This window comes from Cucumis melo, chromosome 2, assembly GCF_025177605.1.
Source record: "Cucumis melo cultivar AY chromosome 2, USDA_Cmelo_AY_1.0, whole genome shotgun sequence".
NCBI lineage: Eukaryota > Viridiplantae > Streptophyta > Magnoliopsida > Cucurbitales > Cucurbitaceae > Cucumis > Cucumis melo.
The window spans coordinates 2509243-2535297 of NC_066858.1; the positions used below are offsets into that span (position 1 = coordinate 2509243).

General features: G+C 30.9%; 5 protein-coding genes and 2 non-coding genes across 7 annotated transcripts; 3 read left to right on the plus strand and 4 right to left on the minus strand.

Moving 5' to 3' along the window:
• Positions 1 to 543: 543 nt before the first annotated feature.
• Positions 544 to 2745, minus strand: LOC103492362 (growth-regulating factor 4). The gene is made up of 3 exons (XM_008452693.3): positions 1771 to 2745; positions 1312 to 1699; positions 544 to 1218 (listed from the first exon to the last, which is right to left on the minus strand). The coding sequence occupies exons 1-3, from the start codon at positions 1952 to 1954 to the stop codon at positions 786 to 788; spliced, it is 1005 nt and encodes a 334-aa protein (XP_008450915.1). The 5' UTR covers positions 1955 to 2745; the 3' UTR covers positions 544 to 785.
• Positions 2746 to 7724: 4979 nt separating this feature from the next.
• Positions 7725 to 7808, plus strand: TRNAL-CAA (transfer RNA leucine (anticodon CAA)). Its single transcript has one exon. It is a non-coding gene; the product is annotated as a tRNA-Leu (tRNA).
• A 1470-nt stretch (positions 7809 to 9278) lies between these two features.
• TRNAL-CAA (transfer RNA leucine (anticodon CAA)) lies at positions 9279 to 9362 on the plus strand. The gene has a single exon. It is a non-coding gene; the product is annotated as a tRNA-Leu (tRNA).
• A 1287-nt stretch (positions 9363 to 10649) lies between these two features.
• LOC103492363 (12-oxophytodienoate reductase 3) lies at positions 10650 to 15429 on the plus strand. Its single transcript, XM_008452694.2, has 5 exons — positions 10650 to 10948; positions 11056 to 11196; positions 13888 to 14018; positions 14212 to 14394; positions 14618 to 15429. The coding sequence occupies exons 1-5, from the start codon at positions 10869 to 10871 to the stop codon at positions 15277 to 15279; spliced, it is 1197 nt and encodes a 398-aa protein (XP_008450916.1). The 5' UTR covers positions 10650 to 10868; the 3' UTR covers positions 15280 to 15429.
• A 373-nt stretch (positions 15430 to 15802) lies between these two features.
• On the minus strand, positions 15803 to 17330 carry LOC103492533 (probable glucan endo-1,3-beta-glucosidase BG5). Its single transcript, XM_008452934.2, has 2 exons — positions 16787 to 17330; positions 15803 to 16526 (listed from the first exon to the last, which is right to left on the minus strand). Exons 1-2 carry the CDS (start codon positions 17254 to 17256, stop codon positions 15974 to 15976), a joined length of 1023 nt encoding a protein of 340 aa, XP_008451156.1. The 5' UTR covers positions 17257 to 17330; the 3' UTR covers positions 15803 to 15973.
• A 1733-nt stretch (positions 17331 to 19063) lies between these two features.
• LOC103492534 (probable glucan endo-1,3-beta-glucosidase BG4) lies at positions 19064 to 19702 on the minus strand. The gene has a single exon (XM_008452935.1). The coding sequence runs from the start codon at positions 19700 to 19702 to the stop codon at positions 19064 to 19066; it is 639 nt and encodes a 212-aa protein (XP_008451157.1).
• Positions 19703 to 22626: 2924 nt separating this feature from the next.
• On the minus strand, positions 22627 to 25487 carry LOC127148187 (probable glucan endo-1,3-beta-glucosidase BG4). The gene is made up of 2 exons (XM_051081363.1): positions 24415 to 25487; positions 22627 to 23073 (listed from the first exon to the last, which is right to left on the minus strand). The coding sequence occupies exons 1-2, from the start codon at positions 25385 to 25387 to the stop codon at positions 22952 to 22954; spliced, it is 1095 nt and encodes a 364-aa protein (XP_050937320.1). The 5' UTR covers positions 25388 to 25487; the 3' UTR covers positions 22627 to 22951.
• Positions 25488 to 26055: the final 568 nt, after the last annotated feature.

The following is a 26055-nucleotide window of genomic DNA, read 5'->3' on the forward strand; positions in this document are numbered from 1 at the left end:
GCTCTGCTGCCACTCTGAATTTTCATTATATCGATGTCAGGTTAGTGGAAGAATTGATAAAACCATTTTTTACTTTTCCTTGCAATGCTTTACAAAATATATTTTGTTTAAATGTGGAAACGTTCCTATTTGTATGTTAAGAATTGATGATGGACAGTAAAACTACTGACATTGAAAGTTGCAACTGTTATAATTTTGGTACCTTCATTTTTCCTCTTTCTAACCAGCAGATTGCCTGTATCTTTCCCTACTTTATGCAATTTAGTAGTTGCTGGGACAAGGCTGGGACAAGTGTAACAAAAGGGATTTTGGGGAAGTTGAATTTGATATCATCTTCCCTTCAATTGATTTAATCAGTTTAGGCAGATTATTCCCACTTTTGTTCCCTTTTAGGGTAAACAAAAGTTGAATTAGCATGCTTTAGATGTACGTATTGATCCATTCTGTCCATATAAATGGAATTAGATTTGATTCCCATGGCCTAGCAACATTGTCCTGATCAAAAACATCCTACGTAAGAAGTGATGCAGAAAAGTCAACAAGTACACAAAAAAAAGATGGAACATTCGTTTAATAAACAACCCATGGCCCAATTCAACCACACCCTACATAAGAAAAAAGAAGGGGTGAAAACTCAGCAGGGAAGTACATCCCTGGGAATAAAACAAAATTCAAATAGGAACAGCTGGGGTCACCCTGGAGAGATCAAGCACAGGAACAAAATAACTTTAGAGAAAGAAAAAGATCAAAGAAAAAAAAAATTGGGAGTTTGGGTTTAGGTTTCACTAGGGGTTTTTGGATCTGAAAATGGGGAAGTCGTTGGAAGCTGTGGGAATGGAAATTGAGAGCCGAGTGGTGGAAACTGAGCTAGTATTTGATGGTTTATCAGCAAAATCAAGCCATGATCCTCTGTCTTTTGGAGGCCATTCATCGAAGAATCGATGAACAGTCTTCTGTGATTCGTCTCTCTTTTGTTGCTTCAAAGGTTCTGTGACGCTCTGATGAAGCTGATAAAATGAGGATTGATCACTCTGCAAAGAGGAGCTGTTGTTCGGTTTTGGGTATAGAGAAGAAGAACTCATCGTTAGTGGTGTCAGTTGCAGTGAACTAGCTATGGATGAAGCAGAGAAATCAGCTCTCCCAGTAGCTTCAGATGGTTCTTGTGAGAAGAAAACTTTCTCATCCACTTCCTCTTTTAGCCCATAAGTGTACCTACTTCTGTGTAATAACAGAAGATGGACAAAAGTCAGAATCTCAATATAATATTAAAACTTCAACCCCAAAGAGAAGAATATTCAATATTCTACAAACCTGTAATCTGGGTTTTTGTCGGAGTAAGAGCCAGGTTCAAGAAGCAAGAGGGTATTGGTGTCTTTGATTGATATACCATTCCCATTATTAGGAGTTGAAGATATTTGATGAGCAGGGAAGGGGCGATAGGAGAGTAAGGATGAGTTGCTGTTTAAGGAAGAAAATGTTGGATTTGAGAGGTGGTTTATTTCGTTTGTTGCTGTTGTCTTCAAAACATCCACAGGCTTTCTTGAACGATTTTTCCCTCTATGCATGTGTCTCTCACAGTATTTTGAATCTGGATATGCCTCTTTTGAACATCTCCATTTTTTCCCATCAGTTCTTCTACACCTCCCTGGCTCTGGGTCTATCTTCCTCCCCAAACTCATCTGCAAATAGTTCCATCCAACTGCATGAAACAAAAATACTTCAGAGAGAGAAAGAGAGAGAGAAAGAATAAAGAGAGGGTTGCTGATTTACCAGGTTGAGGATGGTGTGGGAAGAGCTTAGAAGTGAAAGGAGAGTCCAAAGCACTTCTTTTAATACTGAAGAGGAGTTCAGGAGGTATAGGAATGCCAGAAACCATGTATTTGAAGATGAGAGCTTGATGTTCAAGCTCTTGCCACTGAGCTGATGTGAAGGGAAACATACTTCTGGCGCTCATACTTAAAATAGATTTAAAAAAAAGAAAAAAAGAAAAAAAAGAAAAACCAAGAACCTCAAAGCGCAAGCAAGATGATGAAACCAAGCAGAGTATGGGAAAGCTTCTCTGTTTAGGTTATTACTAGAGCCCTCTGAGTATTGCTTAGTATATTTATTTCAGAGACCATTTGAGTTTGCAGAATCTTCACCCATGGATAAACTGATGGTTCTGATTACAGTCCTGCATGCCCACCTCTCTCTCTCTCTCCTCTCTCTTTCTTTCTTATTGTCTGTTCAAGTGTTCATATTATGACTGCATCTCTCTGTAACTTCTGGTTGTGGAGGGAAACTGGCTTTTCTTTCTTTTCTTTTTTTTTTCCTCTTATATTTGCAGCTCTTGTCTCTGACATCTCTACAGAAACCCACAAACTAAAGCAGGGGGAAATAAATAACAGTGTAAATACAGATTTAAGAGAATTTATTATAAAATGTGACACAAAAGAGTTGGTGTCAGAAGCCAATGCCTTAGAAGAAGAGAGAAAAAGAAAAGAAAAAAAAAAACACATATATAAAAATATTGTTTGTACGGTTTGAGCTTTTACTGTCTGCTTCCATCTCTCTCTCTCTTTTTACTTTTTTTCAGAATTTTGCAGACTTCTCCTTCTTAGCAAACCCCCACTTACAATTTGACCTTTTTTGCTATTTTGGAAATTTATAAAAATGAGTGATTCAGCAGGGCAGAGGCTCAGGGTCAGGGAAGGGTCTTTTAAGTTTCTGATTTAAAGAGAGAAAAAAAGAAAGAAAAAAAAAAAAAAAACAGAAACACACTCTTTCTCTTTTTATCCTTTTCCTTTCTGTGTTTCAGACTTGATACTGAAATCGCTTTGTTTTTTGTTTCTCTATTGCTTTCTTTTTACTGTTCTGTGCTTCCCTTCTACTTTACAGTTTACTACACATAAGTATTGTATTAGCTTTTTGGCTTTGCTGCTTCTGCCTCTGCTGCTCTATCTCGTCTCTTTTAACACGTTATCACTTCATAACATGCTCTCTTTATTTTTCTATTAGGTGATTATGGATTCTTTTCCTTCCTTATTTTGCCTCTTTTTACATTGCCAAACACTTTGGGAGATATTTGGTTTACCATTTTCATAACTTTGTAGTTTTGTGTAAACGAATAGAGCATAAAGACTCCGGCCTACTCTTTATTCCAAACATAGACTATTATAACCTACAAATTATATAATAACCATGGACATAAAACCAATTCCGTCTCCTTAGTTTGCCAACCAAACACATTAAATATAGGTCCAGCTCCACAAATCTAGACTAGGCAAACTCAACTCTTGAAGTGGATCTTTTACAAGATCTAGAACTCCTGAAGTGGTTGGTCCAAAGTAAATGTAACCATTTAATACATCTAAACACTTACTTTTAAATGTGACTCAATTATTCATGAACTATTGAGTATGGAATATATAAAAACAAAAAAACAAACATCATAGTGATAGGAGATTTAACAACTTACATTTAAAACTTAATCTAAAGTTTTTAGATTAAGAAGATAGAAGTATCATCATATGAAGTGGTGAGTGGTTGAGATCAAATGGGAAGAAGCAGATTCAACAGCAATGATAGAGAAGGAAAAGTGAAAAAGAGAAAGGAAAGTGGATTTAGATTAGGTTTTGTTTGAATTTGTCGAAAGTGAGAATCTAAGGAGCGTTGGAATGTGTGTCGAATTGAGACCAGGAAGGAAGTGAGATGATAGAAACATTAAAACGGTAGGAAAAAGGATTAAGTTGAGAACTACAAAACCGAACGGAAGTGTTTGGAGGGAATTGTAAACTCTCTAAGATTCACTATGTAAGAAATTAATAAGGTATAAAAATGATGTCTTTTTGTAGTGAGATTTATAAACTCTTCGAATCAAACAAGGAGTGAAGTTTACCACTCTCTCCTTAACCAAACACATCGAATGAATTTAGTATAACAAACTAAACCCAAAACGTTCAATCCAAACATGAACTCTTATTACATTACATTACAGACTTATTTCATTATGTACGTAACGCTTGTGTTACAAGTTTGGCAGCTATAGAGACAATAGTGTTTTGATGCACAGTTGGTATCTGAATCTGAATGAATGGCAGGTTATTCAACTTCAACCCACATGCATAGCTTTTCAGGGTACAAATAAAAAAGGACCCCACTCTCTGCTTTGAACAGAATTACTTTTCTTGTTAAAAACAACCTCCCTTTCTCTATTTTATTTTTTTCCCATTTCCTTTCCAACTCACCATCTCTCTTTGTGGGATTTTTTTTTTGTAATTATCCTTCACAACATATCTTTCTAAGTATATATCATTTCTTGAACTTTATCAAGTTTAAAGGAGTGTTTTAAGAGTTCCGATGTTGGTCGATGGGGTCGGGTTAGAAGTAATTTTTTTTTATTCAACTCAACAGTTTTGGAGTGTGAGTTTATTTAATCTAAATAACCTTTGTTAAATAATGATCTTAACTTAACTGTCCATCATGGAATATTTAGATTTGGATTGAGTTTGTTTGGTTAATTGAGTCATTATTTAATGTGTTTTAGAAATATGTAAAATGTTTTTACGTGCCATTGTCTTTTAATGATTTTGTTCAATAGAATGTGAATAATTTGTCATTTTTTTTTTTTTGAAAAAAATTCCATATTGTTATTATTATTGTTTTCATATATTGACTTAAGATTAGTAACTCAAATTGTATTTATATTATGAAAATTTTCTTTCCAAAGTGTTAAAAATAAAAATTATTTTGGAAAGACTCTCTTTAGTCTCTGGATTTTGATGAATATGTGCATTTGGTTATTGGGTTTTAAAAATGTACTTTTTTTAGTTCGATTATAAGAATAGATCCATTTGGTTCTTGAATTTTGAAAAGTAGGTTTAAAAATTCCTTTAAATAGTTTTATACTTTTATTTTAAAATAACTATATGACATTTTAAATGAGAAGAATATTTTTTCAAAAATCATACCTTTTATAAAACCACTTTTTTTTTAATTTTAAATATCATGTAGTCATTTTTAAACATTAAACATAAATATTTTTAGAAACTTATAAACTTATTTTTTAAAACTTAGAGACTATAAAGATATATTTTGAAAATTCAAGAACCAAATGACTCTATTCTTATAAACTTAAAGACTAAAAAGGTTATTAAAATTTAGAGGCCAAAAGCACAACTTGAAAATTTAGAAGGTAGTTTTCTCTGGTACTTTTAATTAGTTATTCGAGAATATATAATCCGAAAACAAATCATGAAATTATGCAAAATTGAACTAGTTATATATAATTGTTTTAATGTGCATATATAATTGTTTTGAAAATAAATATAAAAGATGTACTTCTAAAAATTAACTATAAGTTTGGGTGATTACAGGTGAATTCATTAATTAACAAACCCTATCGAGTTTTTATTCATTGAGAACTAACCCATCATTGATTTGAGTTGATCGAATTTTCGAGTCATTGTATTTTTTAAGTATCTTCCGATTGGAGCAAAGAGTTAAGCTGCTAAATCTAAAGAGTTGTTTAGTTGTGAGATTTACATTATCACGTGTACATAAAATTAACGTATTTTAGTTGTGGATTTTCAGACTCTTTTTGACCAAAGAGTACTCCTTTGAAATATGTCTAAGTTCATTAAATCGTTAACTTTTTGCCTACTAAGTCTTTGATATTCTTAGCCTTTTAAAAGATTTTCAAAAGTATTTGATATAAGATTGAATATTTGAGTTTAAACAAAATCCCAACCCTTCAATTATGTGTCGATTGAATCATTGAAATTTTAAGATGACTACAAATACGTCAATAGAGAATTCTTTATAAATGCATGTTTGTATCAGACATAGAATTAAACGTACAAAGACTAAACACAAACTTGAAACTACCTATCCAAATTTGTGGTAACTGAACTTTGTTATCATTACTGTCATCATTTTCTCCAATGCCTATAAATATAAAAAGACAGAAATTTGATGTTTTGCTTAAAGAAAAAGAAAAAGACATTGAAGTTATGATGATATTAACTAACAATTGATTATGTTAAGTGGTTAATTAATTACATTGTTTAACCATTTCTAACTATTTGCTGAATACAATTAAATATTATATTAGCACAATTTTTTTTTAAAACTCTATTCAACTTCCGGACTTCTTAAACATACGGTTCAATTATACTCGAAATAAACTCGAGTCTAATCTAAACGATCGGTTTGAAAATATAATTTGTTTTCAAATTATAATTTCAAAGTTTGTAATTAAACTAGAATAAAAGTTTTATTAACCAATCATAACATTTTCTATCAATTTTTATATAATCAGGATTTCAAGACTTCTATCGATATAATATTCCGAGCACTAGTCAGTTATTGTCATTTTTTTTCTTCAGTTCATTTGTACAAACAACAATGTTGAGAATTTTGACTAGAGGGACTTACAATACTTTAAAAAAACATTCATTTTCAGTTATAAACACTTTAAAAAGTCAATCCAAACATGTACGTTTTTTTAGTAGAAAGCTTAGAGAAAAATAAATATTTTTAAAGCAACAACAATAAAAATATATTAGAGTTGTATGACATATTTTCAGTAGCAAATTTAAAAATTGAATCTCAATCTAAAATATCGTTCAAAATGTATTCATTTTATATAATATAATGATAACTTATACCACTAATTGTAGCTTTAGGTTGTAGCCATACCATTAGTATATGAACATAAACCATGAGCTCTCTGCATAAAGTAACTTTATGCTTAAAAAAGAGTTTAAAAATAATCTTATACCTTGATAAATTTCTTTGGTATTTTCTTGAGTTTGAAAATGACTAATTTAAAAACAAATTATATAAATATCTTCCTATTTCTTTTTTATTTTTATTTCTTACGATAATTTTCTCAACAGAAAAGTTAAAACGATTCCAAAATCAAAACCTCTCCGTGAAACAAATCAAAACGATAAATAGTCAAACTATTAACACACATTCAACTATGAATGCACAACTTTGTTGAAGCATTTTGAGCCCTAAAATCTATTGGATGCTTTCGTTTATTATCTTTATACTTATTATAGACCATATAACTTTTGTGAAGTGTGCAATTTTATTTATTTATTTTTGAATAAAAAATGTCAAAGATTTAAAAAAAAAAAGAGCAAGAGAGTATTGGAGAAAGAGGGGATAAATATAGAAATTAGACGATACTAACGGTTGTTCATGTAGTAAGAAAAATATTGTGGTTTTTTCAAAAAAAAAAAAAAAAAACGACTCACAAATTATTTACACTCCATAGAACAAAATCATCATTAGAAGACAAAATTTATTATATTTGATCTTTATATGAAATGTAAATATTTTGTCAAATGTTATATTTTTGGCAAATTTTCAAAAATAAATTTTAATTTTGAACTTTTAAAGTTTTTAGGGTATTTTTGAAACTTTTTGAGTATTCAAGAGTTTTTTTTTTTTTTTTTGACATAAAACATTAACAATTTTCATCCAAACCCAACGAAAAATATTCTTAAACTTATTTTTGAAAAGTTTGAGTATTTTTATAAAATTTTAAAATTAAAGAATATTCTTTACGTTAAATAAAAAATTTAAAGGTATAAAAAATATGTGATTTTGCCTAATTAATTTATATTAAGATGGTTATTAGTTCTTAAATCATTTATTATAATAAAGCTCCAATAACTATATATCTAAAACATTTTATAAAGTTAAAAATAAATAAGCCTCCAATTTTTGTATTGGTCAGGATGGCCGAGTGGTCTAAGGCGCCAGACTCAAGTTCTGGTCTTCGTGAGAGGGCGTGGGTTCAAATCCCACTTCTGACAATCCTTTTTATAAAGTATTATCTCTTTTGGTATATGAATATACATTCCTTTTATATTTTGTTCAAAAATATTTACAAGACCTTTTCTTTTAAGACAAAACCAATCGAAAGAAATTGCATAAGACTAGAAATAGAACAATATCTCATAAAACTAACACATATAAAGTAGAATATCCTCCCACATAATTACGAGAACACCTTACATGATTGAATTGACGCATCCTTTCATCCTTATTAACTCCATAATCTTCTTGTCAAGTTAACCTCACGCCCTATGAATAATCGAATTACAAATATTGAGTTTTATGACACTTCTCAAATAAAAAACATCACAATAACATTCTATTAACCATATGAAAGTTATAAAGAGTGTTAAAGTATTGCAGAGAGAAGGGAAGAAGGAAGAGTATAATATAATCAATTTATAGTGGTTCAACTATAAAAGTCTACATCCACTTTAATCACTATATTATTAAGATATCACAGATGAAGATGGAAGAACTCAAACTATACATGTTACCTTATATGGGCATCCACTGTCTCTCTCAACTAAAAGTCATTTGAAGAAGAAAAAAGCTTCAAACAACAACTCCTCCAAAAACCTTCTATGAATTCTCAGGTCTATCTCAAATACCCTTAATGCCTTATTCTTCTACCTCAAACATCGTATATCTTCCCCTTTTATAAAAGGAAATGATAGGGTCACAAAAATGCTTTCTCTATGAGCTTCACTTTGTGAGCCAATAACCAAATTTATTATTCTTGCCACATGATTTGATGTCACCTACTTCTAAACGAGATCTTGTACCAAATTATCTAAACAATCTTGTATCAATCTATTAGTGAAAGTGGTATATCTCTTTTATTTTAGATAGACAACTGATCGTTTAGATATTGGTACACAATTGTTTAAATCTTGTACCAATATTGTTTAGATCTTGTACCAAGAAGAAAAAAGAAGATGAGAGATGAAGAATAAGGAAAAAGTTCTAGAAGAGAAAATGAAGAACTCACGAACAAGAAGAATGGAGAATATGAAAAACGAGAAGTAATAATATGAAAAAACTAATAATATGAAAAAGAGAAGAATAAATCGTAAAAAGAAGAAAAAGAAGTAAGTGAAGAATGGTCCCACAAGATTCAAAACGAATAAAATGGGTAAATATGAAATTTATGAATAAACAATTGTTGCTTCATGGGCTTTAATTTTTTGGTAAACGAGCCTGTAAGTTCTTTTTAAGTTTTGTTACATTTATGTAAATCATCTTAATATATATAAGGTTAAGACGATCACCAAGTGATCCAAATAACCTAGACTCAAGTATTGGTCCTCGCAAGAGCCCATTTGACAATTATTTATTTATTTTAAGAAAATGCATATAATATCTCACGTAAATAAAAATTAAATTTATATGAAGTTTCTAAAACATTTTTGAAAATTAACTATAATAAAGCTTTATTTTTGTATATGGTCAGGATGACCGAGTGGTCTAAGGCGCCAGACTCAAGTTCTGGTCCTCGTAAGAGGGCGTGGGTTCAAATCCCACTTCTGACAACTCTTCTTCTAACAAAGCTAACTAGAAAAGAATATGAATCTGTAGACTCTTTTTATTTTTATTTATGGATCTTTTCACTATTGGATTAGCGACATGATTATGAAAATACCTTAGATGATTGAATTGACACACCTTTTCGTCCGTATTAACTTCATAATCTCCTCTAGTTAATCACCCACCTTGTGAATAATCGAATTACAAATGTTGAGTTTTATGATAGTTGTCAAACTAGAAACGACATTACAATAACATTCTACTAACCATAAGAAAGTTATAAAGAGTGTTAAACTAGTGCAGAGAGAAGGGAAGAAGGAAGAGTACAACATAATCTATTGGTTCAATTATAAAAGTCTACATCCACTCTAGTCACTATTATTAGGATATTAGTAGCTCAGTACACAGTAGAGTTAGGTATATGAGATAATTAATTAGATGAATATGGAAGAATTCATAATATACATGTTATCTTATCTGAGCAACCATTGTCTCAACTAAAAATCATTCAAAGAAGAAAAAAAGTTTCAAACAACAACTCCTCCAAAAACCTTCTATGAATTCTCACGTCTTTCTCAAATACCCTTAATGCCTTATTCTTCTACCTCAAACACAATATATCTTCCCCTTTTATAGAAAGAAATGATAGGGTCACAAAAACACATTCTTTATACACTTCACTTTGTGAGCCAATAACCAAATTCGTTATTTTTACCGCAAAATCTGATGTCACCTACTTCTACAAGACTACTAAAAAGAAATTAATTATCACAATTTACAATAAATAAGCTATTAGATTAAGCAACGATGAGAGAGAAAGTCCAAACATAAAACAATAACCTCCAACCTCTCAACAATAGTCCATGCCTCCACTATCAATGAACCAAGCTCTCCACAAATGTATCGACAATCCACACCACAAAGTGACCCATCCATCATCTCGTAGACCCAACCCAAAGCCCCCCACCCTCCTTTTTGCTTCCAAAGGAGGAATCCAACTAGAAGTCCCTCTAACCCCCTTGAACTCATCTTAGCAAGTGTTAGCCACAACCCTCAATAAATATCAAACTAAATAGATGTAAAAAGAAAAAAACAATTATTGATGAACTTTTTATTTATTTTATTTATTTTTTTCCAAAATGGGAAAATAATGAAATACACGTGGAATTTAAATACGCGTGGGAAAGGCAAAGCCACCAAGCCGTCCATTTAATTTAACAAATGCAATAAACATGTGACCGTATGCTTCTTCATAATTCAAACATCTTTTCAAACCCTAAACTTTTGACTCGGACCCACCAACCCCCACCCAATCCAACGGTGAATGCTCCTTCACAGACCTGCCTAACTCTACTCCCGGATGAACCCGATCCTTTTCCCCCCTCCCTTCGCCGACCAATCGCATCAAGCGTTTCATTTCCACTTACAAATTCCTTCATCATAATTTCCCCCCCATTCTATAAATGCGGAATCTCCAATAATAAACAATATCTGATCGGAACTCATCGAAAATGGCTGAATCTCCCGCTGGAAATGGAAGCGCTACACTATTCTCTCCCTTCAGGATGGGCAAGTTCGATCTCTCTCACAGGTTTGTTCTGTTTTAGCTCTGATTTCGGTTTAATTTCTAAGATAAAGAGTTCGCAACAGAGTTTGATCTTTTTGTTAGGGTTAATTGTAATGATTTGTTTGTTGCAGAGTGGTTCTGGCGCCGATGACGAGATGTAGAGCTTTGGATGGAATTCCGGGGGCAGCGCTGGCCGAGTATTACTCTCAGAGGTCCACCGACGGAGGATTTCTGATCAGCGAAGGAACTTCCATCTCCGCCACTGCTGCTGGGTAATTTTCGAAATTCTTTTTTCTCGTAGGGCTATTTCGGTAAATTTGGTATGGAAGTAATTATTATTATAACAAAGTGGTGGGGTTCATTGGTTGAGTTAGTGTTCTTTTTTGGGGTTGATATGTAATTACAAGGAATCTGTGAGGGTGTTGGAATGGTTGAGGAAATATTGTGGAATGAAAATGTGATTGTGAAGTGTGAAATCGGTAAAGAAGAAGGTTTAGTTTGAGAGTGGTGGAAGTGAAGTTAGTGAAAAAGAAATAAATTTGATATTACAAATGGAATTTAAACATAGGTTATAGGTTTTAGATTATATTGCATCACAACTTTATTCCATCGTGGGGTCCAAACAATAAGAAAGTAATGTTGTGCTGTGTAGCATAAGTTGATATAGAAAAATAAAATCATTTCACATTTTACACGTCATTTAGTAATGTCTTATTAAATTATGGAGTAACATGTAGAATGAAAATTATTGGAAAAGTTAATTCTTTTTTTTTAGTTCTTAATTATGAAGATTTTTTTTTTAATTTAATAATTTAGTATGAAAATTATGAAAATGATTTGTTGATAGACTTTGTTTACTTTGGAATTTTATAATATTTTTTTTAGAATTTTATGTTTAAACTTAAAATTTTAGTTTTTATTTTGAGGATCGATAAATTTGGTGTAAAAATTAGATCGATGAGACCTTTTTTTAAATCTTTTTAAAGTTTAATGGTATTTATGAAAGTTATGGGCATTTTTTTTTCTAATTTTGTTGCTTCTTTAAACTAATAATTTTTTTTATCTCTTTAATTAATCAATGCATGAGTATTTTTGTCTATATTATTAGTATATGTATTCAAAAGGAACTAAAATATTTACAAATTCTATAAATTATAGATGCTGATATAAGTTTATCGGTGTTTATGATCGATAAAATATAAAATTTTTGTTATACTTGTAAATATTTTCACTAAATTTTCATATTTTTTAATGTGATATAAATACCATGGAAATTTCATTCAAAATATTTTATAAAATAAGCTAAGAATATTATGAATTTGTATCTGCAAGCTATTTCTTTTACATTTTAAAAACCATTTTGGAGTGGTACTTTATATTACAATTTTAATATTATTATCTAAATTTTGATAATTCTTTTTTCATAACTTTTTAGTGTATCCTTTTCTTTCCTAAACATTGAAAAGAGAAATTGTTATGAATAACAATTTTTTTTTTTCTTCCTTTTAATATTTTGCTGCAGAACGTAGTTGTGAATTGTCATTTGTGTATAGTTAATATCAGAAGCCTTACAGCATTTATTAATGTATACAGTAATGCAAATAGTCTCTTCAATTTATTGATGTCTATTTACACTTTTATTTTTATATATTATTTATATACACACACACTTGAACAAATAAAAATGATCTGGAAGGGCACTTGGCATTAAAAACCTTTTAGTTTTAAAATTCTTTTCCAAGCTTAAATTTAGACCATTAAAATAGCTATTTTCAAATATAAAAAAATATTTATAAAATATAGATATTTGAAAATATTTTTATTTTTTTGGACGTCTTATTATAGAAAATAATTTTCTTTATTAAACCCCATATTATTATTGTTTAGGAAATTTTATAATTCACAATTACGAATTTATGTGAGTTTTTTAATACAATAATAGATATCTAATCTAATCTAATTAATTAATAATTAAATATTAATTATTACTCCTAATAATTTTTAATGAATGGTTAAATATAAATATTTATTTGGATTTGTAAATTTTAACTTATACATTTGTTTAACATATTTGATATATATTTTTTGTAAAATAAGATTTATGTTTACTACTTGATACTATGTTAAATATTTAATACAGTTTATTATTTTAAATATTTTTTAGTAAAATAATTATAAGTAACAAAATTACTAAAACTATTTACAAAATATAGTAATATTTCTGATTCTATTAATGAGACAAGGTAATAGACTTCTATAAGTTTTTATCAAAATCACGATAGTTTTTTCTTAAATTTTACTATATTTTATAAATATTCTGGTTCATTTTGTTATATTTAAAAATATTTTTAATTTATATTTAATTATCGATATGCCTTTTAATTATTGTGTAATGTTAAAAACTAATTAATTATTTTTATTTGAATGGATTAATTAACTAATTAGTTTAACTATTTATTTGATAATATTTATATTTTTTTCTATCCATAACAAGTCCCCTCTGTAAAATCGGTAAAACAAATATATACATTGACATTAATTTTCTTGTATATATAAACATACATATTATTTATGTACGTATCTAAATTTCAAATATTGAATATCCATACCTATAAAACGATATATAAGTCGGACTTATTTATTTATTTATTATTTTTTTTATGATGATTCTAAAATGAAACTCACTTTCAAGAGAGGGCTAACCAAACATTGGAACAATTTATTTTAAACATCTTTTGCGATTCTTTTTCCAAAATTAATCTAGTTCTCAGTGAGTCTTAGCCTCTTAGAAAATGAGTTCAATCCATGGTGAATTATTAAGTGAAATTAGTTGAGATGTTCCCAAGCAACCTAAACATCCATGAATAATAATAATATTAAAAAGAAATACTCAAAAGGTACGAAGTGAACTTGGCAGTTTTACGATTCTTGGTAATTATTTTCTTTCGAACTGAACTTGGCAGATTTCCACATGTTCCTGGAATTTACACTGACGAACAAGTGGAAGCATGGAAACCAGTGGTGGATGCTGTTCATGCCAAAGGCAGCATTATTTTCTGTCAACTCTGGCATGTTGGCCGTGCTTCACACCAAGGTACGAAGTATGATTCGGCAAGGACAGGTTTATATTCAATTATATATCATTTTTGTACGAGAAAGAAATTTTGAAGTCAATAAGTTCCAGCATTTATTTGTATAACTTGAGTTGGACATGGATATGCTAACTAAACTAAAATCTTTTGTCTCCTTATCTTTTCTAATTTTGATGATTCTGAATGAACTTGTAGTTTATCAACCTGGTGGGATGCCACCAATTTCATCCACAAGCAAGCCCATATCGAAGAGGTGGAGAATCTTGCTTCCAGATGGCTCTTATGGCACATATCCAAGCCCACGGGCACTTGGAACCTACGAGATCGAGGCCGTGGTCGAGCACTATCGACACGCTGCATTGAATGCCATTCGAGCAGGTAATTAGATTATAAACACTATTCTCATCTGTAACTTAATCTGCTGATTGAGATGAATCCTGATTTTGCATTCTGCAACATTCTTTTTTGAATCTCATATTAGTAAATAATAGTAGTTGCAAGTTGGAAACCTGCAAATTACCCGGAAAGAAAAAGTCTTGCAATTTAACAATCTTGAGATATACTTTGATTGTTAACTTGATGTTTATGTTATGAACAATAGGCTTTGATGGGATTGAGATCCATTCGGCCCATGGCTACCTCCTTGACCAATTCTTAAAAGATGGTATAAATGATAGAACCGACGGATACGGTGGATCTCTCACGAACCGGTCTCGGTTCTTATTGAAGGTAGTTCAAGCAGTGGTTTCTGCCATCGGATCATATCGTGTTGGCGTTAGAATTTCGCCTGCCATTGATCACCTCGACGCAATGGATTCCAATCCTCTCAAGCTTGGACTACACGTCGTGGATCAACTCAACAAACTCCAACAACAAGTTGGTGGAAAGCTGAGTTATCTCCATGTAACTCAGCCAAGGTACACAGCCTATGGCCAAACCGAGTCAGGCAGGCCGGGAAGTGAAGACGAGGAAGCTGAGTTTATGAGGACATTGAGAAGAGCTTATGAAGGAACATTCATTTGCAGCGGCGGGTTCACTCGGGAACTAGGAATGGAAGCGATCGAGAATGGAGATGCCGACTTAGTGTCGTATGGTCGCCTTTTCATTGCCAACCCTGACTTGGCTTTGAGATTTAAGTTCAATGCACCACTGAACAAGTACGTTAGGAAGACTTTCTATACACAAGATCCTGTGGTTGGCTACACAGATTACCCTTTTCTTGAAAGTGCAAGTGGTGAAAATAGGGCTCTTTCTCGGCTTTGATGGGACTCTTTTGAGTATAACATTATTGCTTATTGTAACCTTTTTGTTGGGTAATGCCTAATTGCATATATAGTCATAATAATAGTATTTGTTTTGCTAATTATGTAAAATAATTCTCTATTTTAATGTCATAAGAAAATAGATTTATCATGTATGGAAGTGTTGCTAGCTACTTAAAATGGATAAAAAGATTAGTTTAAGACCTAGTGCCTTGGTCTAGGTCACTTGAGTTGTTAGATACCATATTCAAGCCTTAAACTACCTACATTACATCTCTTGTAGAAATAAATTTCATTGCAAACTTTCAATTTTTTTGAATTATAGTTCTTTTTTTGTTTGACAACCTTTGATAGACTTTCTTCTATAAATTATTAAAAAAATATTTTCCGAGTATTTAATGAACCAAAGAACACTTAAATGAAAAAAAAAAAAAAAAACAACATTGAAAATTTATTTAGCAGAAAATTGATCAAAATTAAGGGTTAAAAAATAACTAAGTCCTCGTATTGCTAATTTTTTTTTCTTGACATGAATATTTTTAGAGTGTTTGGGATAAAGAGTGAGTTATTACAGGTTCTATGTTATTATAGTTTGATCAAATTATTTTAGTTTGGGTTGAACACGATAAACGTCAAATAGGAAAAATCGTAGTAAATATTAAATTTATAATTCTAAATAATTTTTGGGCAGCAAACTACCAAAACAATGAATAAATAGGGTTCATGTTGACATCAAACACCCCAAAGCATTGTGACTCTCCTTCAGGTTTTTGATTTTCATTGAATAAACTTTGTATGAAACCTTCAAGATAAACATTTGGCTTCCTTGGAGTTCCCTTGCCAGAGGAAATATGACTCTTAAATTTGTTGTTGTACTGCTTGGCAATATCGAGTGTTTCAATTTCATGATTGTCTCCGCAAGTTGGCCACCCAGTTTCTCCAACTACAAGAGTCACTTCTCCAATCGTTTCTTTTTCGATAGCTGCATAAAATGCATCCATCATTGCATCGAACAAGTTGGAATATTTCAACTCTCCGTCTTCAACTACTGGCTTTGTCTCCTTTAATGCTGCGTAGTTCAAACTCATACCGCCATTGGACTTATATTGTCGATGCGGGAATACGCTAACCATCAAAGCTGAGCCTTCTTCTGCTAAGAATTTGAGTATGCCTCTCATGTTCTCCCTTACGGTTGGGTTGAATACGCCGGAGGATGGCGGGTCTTGAGAGACCAATGCAGCATTGTACCTGTCAACAATACCAATAAAATTACTTTTCAATGATACAATATTAAATTTGCTTTCACTCCTCAGCTTAAGAAAAACTTATTGTATTAACTTTAGTCCTCTCGAAGAGTTTTCTCAAATGAGGGATGAACTTCTCTTATTTGGCCATGAATTTGATTTAACATACCTCAACTTACTGTATCAACTTTTGGGTTAGTTGGTGATCATTTAATATATCTATTGACTTAACCTTTTGAACTTATGACGTTAGTTTAGCCGTACCCGACCAATGTAGTAAGCTTCACTTGTCCAAAATAGTTTGCATTGAGGAGATCTTGAAGGGACATCATGACTGGCAATATGAAATTGTCAAGGCCAGGGACGGCCTTGTCCCCAACAATGATGTAATTGATTTTGAAATCGTCAACAAAGGGTTTAATGTAAGTATTAAACCACTCTTCTACAAGAGCTTTATTTGTGGCCATATCCGTTAGCATGTCATTTGGTACACTAAAAGAGAGATCAATATTCGAACCACGAAACGCAGTCAAAACATCCACGGTTGGTATATCTAATCTGATCCGACGAATGTTGTATTTTTCGCAGAGATGCACCACCTTCCATGGTGGAGGCAAGTTGTTGCCACTAAGACCGTAGTAGGCGCCGAGAAGAACATCGTGTGCTCTGACCAAGCTAGTGGGCATTAATATCGATGCCATTAAGAAGACAATTATTTGGACAAGTTTCGCCATTTTTTTTTTTAAGAATGTTCTAAAGAAAATTTTACAAAGAAACAACACAAGAAAAGGGGTTTTTAAAATGTTGGCACAAAAGGAAAAGAATGTCAATCTCTCCATGTTTCTCTCGTTCAAATAGAGGAATAAACTTATCTGATAAACGTGTTTGTTTAAAAATAGAACCTTTGAAGACCACTCATTTGATCCATGGTTAAAATCTATCTTAAAAAAAGGAGGTGTTAGTTTGATTTTTATACTTCCTTCTGCATGCATTTTATTTCGTTTGATAATAATTTTGATTATACTTCGATGGTTTTAAAATTTATGTTTCGTTTTCTTCAATTTGTTGTTATTTAAGATTATGGTTTTCATCTTTCTTAGAAAAGAAACTTCATTTCTTAGTCAAATTCTAATGACAAGAACTACTTCTTAAACAAATGAGAGAAAATAATTCTTTTTCGAAAGAAAAAAATGAAATAATTCTATTTGGTTTAACTTTTCAAATGTTTAGTTTTGAAAATATGTCTTTTTGATAAAAGTTCAAGTATTTAATAACCATTTTAAATAACCTAAGAAAAACTTTAAGTTATCAAAAGAGATCAAATAATTTTTTTTAAAAAAACACTTTTTTTTCTTTAGTCAATCCAAACAAACTAGTTGGATATACAAATTTCGCTTTTAAGGAATGAAAGGATTAAAAAAATCCTATTGATTAAGCTTTCTCCAAACCTCGAGGTAAAAGAAAAATGAAAAAAAAAATGTTCGAATGGAACGACCCCTCCGTCACCTGATAAGAGTGTTTATATATACTATATATTCAATAACCTATTAGTTTAAGTTTTTTTTTTTCTTTTTTGGATTTACAGCTGAGTTTGGACATGATGACCACTAAACTTTAATAGCTTCGATATTATAGTTTCATATCAAAACTATTTGACAATTACATGATTCTATTTCTATAAAGATTATGAAACTTCTCTATCTTTTCAATGTTCAGCGGCTCCTCAACAAGCACGTAAACTCGATGATATTCTTTATCTCAAAAGCTTTTTAGACAAACAAACTCAAACACATTTTGGTCATCAATTATATATATATACACTAATCTTACGTGATGTTGATATATAACACCAACGAATGCAAGTAATAAGAGCATCAATTATTCTCCCATTCAATCTTAACAGGCAATACTAAAATTAAAAACAACCGTTTGCAAAACTAACAAAAAAAAAAAGTATGATAATAGAATCCATGTCACTGCATTTTCTAAATTGCAAAAGTAGCAAATTTAAGAGTGAATAGTTCTCCGATAACTCTCTGATAACCATTTGATATCATTGATTATTTGTTATATTTGCCATATTCGCAAAAAAAGATTACTATGAACTGTTTTTTTCTAAACTTTTTTTGTTATATGATACAATTTTCCAATTAAAAATTGGTAAGTTGTGTTTGAATTTTCGGTTTGGTTCTCGATATTTGACATTTTATCATTTCCATCCAAATTTTTATTTTTACTTCTACTTTGTATTTGAAGTGATCCATTTTAATACTTTGAAGTTAAAAGTTGAGTCTATAAAGACATTTTTTTCTCTACACTTTTCGAAATAAAAATCATACACGCCCTAAGAATATACATATACCATAATATAGTTAAAAAAAATACATAATGAAGAGTATATTTTTTAACGATATCTCTATCTCATTGGTTCGATTCGATTTTGATTATATTGGGGTTTTCAATTAAAAAAGAGAAACCATTTTAAACCAATACTTTTCGGTTAATTAATTTAAAAAACAAATCAATAGGTTCAATGTTGTATTAATCAAACACATTTGAATAACTAGGCCGTGTGGAATCAACATTGAACATGCCATAAAATCGTGACTCACCTTCAGGCTTTTCATTCTCGTTGAATAAACTTCTGATGAATCCTTCAATATAAATATTTGGCTTCATTGGTGTCCCCTTCCCAGAGGTAATATGATTCTTAAATTTTTTATTGTATGTAAGTGCAAGCGATGGGTTCGCAGCATAATTCCCATTGGTCGGCCACCCGGTTTCCCCAATTGCAATGGCGACATTTCCGACATTTGCCTTATCGATTGCGGCATAAAAGGCATCCACCATTTCATCAAAAATGTTGTTATATGTTAAGTCCCCATCAATTCGTATGGAGGAGTTTTGTTCTGTTTGGGAAGTGAATGTTGCATAACCCAAAGTAATATTATTAGTGTACCCCGAGTAAGCATATGCTTGATAGGGATATAAGCTAAGCATCAGAGGCGAGCCTTGTCCCCGTAAGAAGTGAAGGATTCCTCTCATGCTCTCAAAAATGTTTGGGTCAAAAACGCCAGTAGATGGAGGGGTTTGGACCCCCAAAGCGGTTAAGCCAACCATCGTGGTGATTTTCACTTGTCCGAGGTAATGACGATTGAGGAGATCTTGAAGGGATTTCATGACGGGCAATATATAGTCCTCCAGTCCGGGTATGGCATTGTCACCAACAACGATGTAGTTGATGGTTAAATCGTTGATGAATGGTGATGTAGTTGACAAACCACTCCTCCACTGCCGTGTGATTGGTCGCCATGTTTGTTATCAACTCGCCTGGTACGCTAAAAGAGACTTCGATATCTGTGCCACGAAACTCTTCGATAATATTGAGATTTGGTTCATTAAACCGAATGCGACGAATGTTGTATTCTTGACAGAGTTGCACCACCTTCCATGGTGGTGGGAGGTTGTTAGCCTCAGATCCATAGTATGCACCGAGAAGAATGGTGTATCCTCCGACGACAATGGATGACATGGCTACCATGAACAATAGGGCAATCACATGGGAATTATGCTTTGCCATTTTTTGTTTCAAATTTGATGATTGATTGATTCAATGTCCAATTTCTATATATATATAAGAGATTACAAAGGCATGTTCGTTTATAACCATTGCTGCTGGCAAAAAAATTTAGATAAATACCGTTTTCAATTCGTTGCATGTATATGATAAATGAGAGGTGAATTTACATCGAAAAATAATTTGTTATTTTAGTAAATATGAACTTTCGGATCATATATCAATTTAAAATCTATATTAACAATGGTATCAATTTAAACTTTTTTATTTTAGAGTTTTTTTTAGTTTTTGTTTTTATTCTCCTTTATTATAATTGGAGGGTTTAAATTGATATAATTATAAAAATTTAGGTACTAGTTTGATTTAAATATTAATTAATTTGAGGTTTAAATAGATATGACTCCAAAAGTTTGGGTTTAAAGTGATATTTTTAACGTTTTTAATCATTAATATCTTTAACTAATGCCAACCCTTTGGTTTTTCTACTACAATAAATATAAACATATGTTTTCAACAAAATTGTTTGTATTCCATTGGATGGATAACAATTTTGATTTATTTCAAACATTGTACTTTGTTTCTCAGTCACTTATGTCCTTTTATGTATAGTAAACAACGCGTGCGATGCACGTAAAAACCATATGCGAAAAAGTTATAGTTTTAACTTAACTTTATAAAATTAGAATAGTCATTTCAATATTTTCATATTTATATCCTTTTTATATTCACATCGTAATGAGTGGAAAATGAATAATAAATTTAGAAATATTATAATAATATATCTCAAAATTTATAATAGCTTTAATAAAAAAAATTAAATGTAAAAAAAACATGAGCAATATTTCCATGGTTACATTAAAAAAGATTCTCAATATTACATAATTTAAACATAAAGAACATAGACATATCTACATGTCAACTATGAAGTTGGTGATTCAAGTTTCTTCAATTTCTGTTGTATACTAAAAATAAACCTATAAATGAAAGAATATACACAAGCATACTTCTGTATAGAAAATAGACTAAATAAAAAAAATTAAAAGAGAATAGAAAAGCATAGTTTGATTTGCTTTTCTTTTCACCCCTTGCATTTTGTTGTAACTTGTGAATATAAATGAGAAAAAAAGAGAAATATTTATACCCAAAGATTTGAAAAGAAAGAATTTGAAATGTTGAAAGAGATACAAAATAATTAATATGAAATAAGAGAATGTGAATAGTTGGGAGATAGAAGATTAAATGATAGAGAGGAATGTGAACGAATTTGGATAAATTTAAATAACATAATTAATTGGAGAGGAAATTTTAAACTTTTGAGAAAAGTTATAACAAGGAGATGAAAAGTTAAGTAAACGAAAATTCTATTTGTTGAATGTGAAAATAGTCATAAACATCAAAACTATGTGAATGACAAAATTGTTGCATCGTATTTCTTCTTTTCTTTTTTTTATGTGATTTCTTTCCAAATCTAAACGACCCTATACAAAAAATAGCAAAATCTAAAAGATTAGAGTAGCCAAATGTAATCGATTATGTAAAAAAAAAGTAAACGATTGCGTAAAAGAAATCGTATATAAAGAATCTTGAAAAAAATCATTTAAATCGGAGTAGCTAGCCAAATGTAAACATCGTGTAAAAAAAAAGTAAACGATCGAATAAAAAAAATAAAAGATCTAAAGAATCTTGAAAAAAAATCATTTAGATTGGAGTAACGAAATGTAAACGATAATGTAAATGATCGTGTAAAAAAAAGTAAACGATCGTAGCGTAGAAATCTAAACGATTCTGTACCAAAAGAATTAAAAAATTGTATACCAAATTTTGAAGAAAAAAATCGTTTAACGACGTGTAACTAAATTTAAACGTAACCAAATTAAACGATCGTGTAACAAAATTAAACGATTACAAATATGTTAAACGTGTTGTTGACGACGTGGTTGAATTTTAGTATTTTATACGATGGAACTTTGAACTTTTTCCGTTTTCGAAATTATTCACAGTTTAAATACTTTGCCGCTTTATTATATTTTTGAAAAAACTTTTTTTCAAAATATATAATTTGAATAAGGTACAAATTGGAAGGACAAACGTAATATTTTAATTTTAAAATGAGAAGTTCGATTTTTGCCACCCAATGTATCAGTTAGAGTTCGAACTTTACATGTACAAATAATATTTCATTTAACTTGAAAGGTGTCATAAATTATAACAAAAATATTTAAATCATAATTTTAATGGTAATTTTAAATACTTTGGACTAACTATTTGATTTAATTTTTGTTTCTAAAATTTTATCTTATACAATGGTACCTATAAACATTCTTATTTTATTATCTACCTTTTGTTGTTAAAAAAAAAAAGAAAAAAAATTCAAGTTGGGTGTAATTTGGAATCGAAAGGCTAATATACTTAGACATAAAATAAAAATAGAAACAAAATCAAGAAAATAGGAAGGTTTTTAGGTAAAGAATAGTAAGCTACGCTCAAATCCTAAATTAAAATGGACATAAAATGTGCCTTTGGGAGATAGATTATTAGTTCATTTAATGTGTTAGCATTCGTGTCCCATGCATGCCCAACCCAAAGCAATATATGTCCACTACAACTGTTGCCCATTGTTTACATGATCATGCTAAAAGAAGAGCTCATCGATCGAGATATTGATACATGGTATAAATAGATCTAATACAACGATTTGATCTCGAGGCACTAATATATCAAGAAGGAAAGGATTTGATCTCGAGGCACTAAGAAATTAATGAAAATCTAAAATAAAATAGAAAATATGTCAAGAGAGGAAGGATTTGATGTGTAGACACTAATATATAACCTTGTAGAACCTCAATTACTGATTAGGGGTGACCAATAATCGGAATGGGAATGGCCAAACTGATCTCGTCTACCATTAACAACAAAACCGACCGACAGAGATTTCGATCTTGGTCGGCTTTTTGTTTTTTTCTCCAACTTTTTGCTAGTTAATTAATAAAAACATAAAAAATTAGACTATATACTACCGAAATAAAATCATTCCTATTAGATTTTGGTAGATTTTAACAAGACTAATAAATTGAAAATTTCTAAAAAGTAAATAAATAAAAAAACAATAAAATTAATCGCAAATTCGCTTCACCATACAAATAAAATTATCTATGTATATTTATATATTTTGAATAAACATTAGAAAAAAAGGGTTCGGTCGGTCGGTTGGGGTCTTTCCCTTCTGAACCAAACCGACCAACATTTAGTCAATTTTTTTACAATAAAATCAAAATCGATCGACACTGTCCCTTTGTCTAATTGACTGACCTCGATTCGACTAGTCATTTCGACTTTTTGGCCTACTATGCTCACCCCTAATTACTGATGGCAACAAAGCTTCCCAAATATCATGGTTTTGATCATTTACAATAAATTATTATATTATATATTAATATTTTTATTATAAAATATCTAAATACATAAAGGAAATGAGGGTTTTCAAAAATAATAAAAAAATATAAACTATTTACATTCTAGGAAAAAAAAAGACTACTAAAGAATAAAATCTTATTATTTCATCATAAAGTAAATAGTTTCTCTATTTTGCTATTAAATTTTTTATAATTCTCCTAAAAAAAGAAAAAAAATCGAACCTCCTTTTAAGTCAAGTAAAACATTAAATAAGTTGAGAAAAATGAGAAAAAGAAAAAAAAAGTAGAACCAGACTTACTTATTTAATGTTAGTTTTGAACTTTTTACCTCAATAAGGTCGATCTTGATGTTGATTTTCATGGAAATCGACCCCCACTCGATTAATACTTATCCCTATATATACATATATACATGCATACACACGTACCTTGGTAATTTTGACACAATAACCATCTGAACTTTAATAGCTTTGGTTTCATCTCAAAAACTCTACATTTTTCAACATCTGCTTCTCAACAAGCACATACACTCGGACGATATTCTCATCTCCCAAAAGATTATTAGATACACAAACTAACATATATTGGTCACCAATTATACTAACCTTACGTGAAGTTGATATACAACACCCAATGAGTATAAGTAATGCTTCAAATCTTAAAAAATAATACTAAAATTAAAAATCGGTCCTTTATGTTTGAATTTTCGGTTTGGTTATCGATATTTGACATTTTATCATTTTCATCCAAATTTTGGGTTTTTGATTGAGTTTTTCAATAAAGAACAGTTCTGAATTGGTTTTGATCTCCAAATACAAATCTATGTTCAATTTTATATTAAAACACAGGTGAATAAATAGGTGTGGAATCAACATTGAACATGCCATAAAATCGTGACTCACCTTCAGGCTTTTCATTCTCGTTGAATAAACTTCTGATGAATCCTTCAATATAAATATTTGGCTTCATTGGTGTCCCCTTCCCGGAGGAAATATGATTCTTAAAATTTCTATTGTATGTAGCTGCAAGGCTTGGGCTTCCACCATAATTCCCATTGGTCGGCCAACCAGTTTCCCCAATTACAATGGGGACATCTCCGACATTTGCCTTATCGATTGCTGCATAGAAAGTATCCACCATTTCATCAAAGAGGTTGTTATAACTTAAGTCCCCATAAGTTCGTATCGGGGGGTTTTTTTCTAATTGGGAATTGAAGTTTGCATAACCCAAACTTATATTATTACTGTTCCCCGTATAAGCATATTCTTGATAGGGATATAAGCTAAGCATCAAAGGCGACCCTTGTCCATGTAAGAACTGAAGGATTCCTCTCATGTTCTCTAAAACGTTTGGGTCAAAAGTGCCACTAGATGGAGGGGTTTGGACCCCCAAAGCGGCTAAGCCAACCAATGTGGTGATTTTCACTTGTCCGAGGTAACGACCATTGAGGAGAACTTGAAGGGATTTCATGACAGGCAATATGTTGTCGTCTAGTCCAGGTATGGCCTTGTCACCAACAATGATGTAGTTGATGGTGAAATCGCCGATAAATGGTGCGACGTAGTTGACAAACCACTCCTCCACCGCCGTGTGATTGGTCGCCATGTTTGTTATCAACTCGCCCGTTACGCTAAAAGAGAGTTCGATATCTTTGCCACGAAACGCATCGATAATATCGAAATTTGGTTCACTGAACCGAATGCGACGAATGTTGTATTTTTGACAGAGTTGCACCACCTTCTCTGGTGGTGGGAGGTTGTTACCCTCAGTTCCATAGTATGCACCAAGAAGAACGTCGTATGCTCGGACGACAATGGATGACATGGCTACCATGAAATACAATAGGGCAATCACATGGGAATTATGCTTTGCCATTTTTTTTTTTCAATGTGATGATTGATTGAAAGCCCAATTTCTATATACAAGAGATTAAGAAGGCATGTCTGTTTGTAAACTTGCTGGGAAAAAAATTTAGATAATTACCATTTTAGTTTGTTGCATGTATATCATAAATGAGAGGTGAATTTACTGCAAAACAAAAATAATTGGTTTCTTTTTTTTTAGCAAATATCAATTTGAACCATTAACTTTTACCCGATCATATTAATTTAAAATCCATATACTAATAATTGTATTAATTTTAGAATTTTTTCTTTCTATTTTTCCGCTTCTCCTCTATTACAATGGAGGGTTAATTGGATACAATTATAAAAGTTAAAGATTTAGATCGATACAAATATGAAAGCTTATGAACTAATTTGATATAAATATTAATTTGAGGTTATACAATTATTAGTTTAAAATTTAAATAAATTCAATTTTAAAAAATTAAGTTTAAATTGGTATTTTTTTTTAATTTCTTTTCCTCATTTAACAATGTCTTTAACTAATTCCTAACACCCCATAATTTTTCTCCCCTACAATAATGACAACAAGAACTACGAGCATATATGTTTTCAACAAAATTGGGATATTTTTGTATGAAAATGGGAATGATTTTAACTATTGGAAAATTTTTCATAAATATAATAAGACTAAAATAT

Bases quoted from the DNA above. Each gene is read 5' to 3' on its own strand.
- LOC103492362 (XM_008452693.3), bottom strand. From the start codon at position 1,954: ATGAGCGCCAGAAGTATGTTTCCCTTCACATCAGCTCAGTGGCAAGAG. The intron at 1,700-1,770 runs GTAAATCAGCAA...TGTTTCATGCAG, and splicing joins CCCACACCATCCTCAACCTG to TTGGATGGAACTATTTGCAG. The intron at 1,219-1,311 runs GTTTGTAGAATA...GTTATTACACAG, and splicing joins GACAAAAACCCAGATTACAG to AAGTAGGTACACTTATGGGC.
- LOC103492363 (XM_008452694.2), top strand. From the start codon at position 10,869: ATGGCTGAATCTCCCGCTGGAAATGGAAGCGCTACACTATTCTCTCCC. The intron at 11,197-13,887 runs GTAATTTTCGAA...TGAACTTGGCAG, and splicing joins ATCTCCGCCACTGCTGCTGG to ATTTCCACATGTTCCTGGAA. The intron at 14,019-14,211 runs GTACGAAGTATG...ATGAACTTGTAG, and splicing joins TGGCCGTGCTTCACACCAAG to TTTATCAACCTGGTGGGATG.
- LOC103492533 (XM_008452934.2), bottom strand. From the start codon at position 17,256: ATGGCGAAACTTGTCCAAATAATTGTCTTCTTAATGGCATCGATATTA. The intron at 16,527-16,786 runs GTACGGCTAAAC...TATTGTTGACAG, and splicing joins AAGCTTACTACATTGGTCGG to GTACAATGCTGCATTGGTCT.
- LOC103492534 (XM_008452935.1), bottom strand. From the start codon at position 19,702: ATGAAATCCCTTCAAGATCTCCTCAATCGTCATTACCTCGGACAAGTG.
- LOC127148187 (XM_051081363.1), bottom strand. From the start codon at position 25,387: ATGGCAAAGCATAATTCCCATGTGATTGCCCTATTGTATTTCATGGTA. The intron at 23,074-24,414 runs GTGAGTCACGAT...TTAATTAACTAG, and splicing joins CGAGAATGAAAAGCCTGAAG to CAAAAAGTTGGAGAAAAAAA.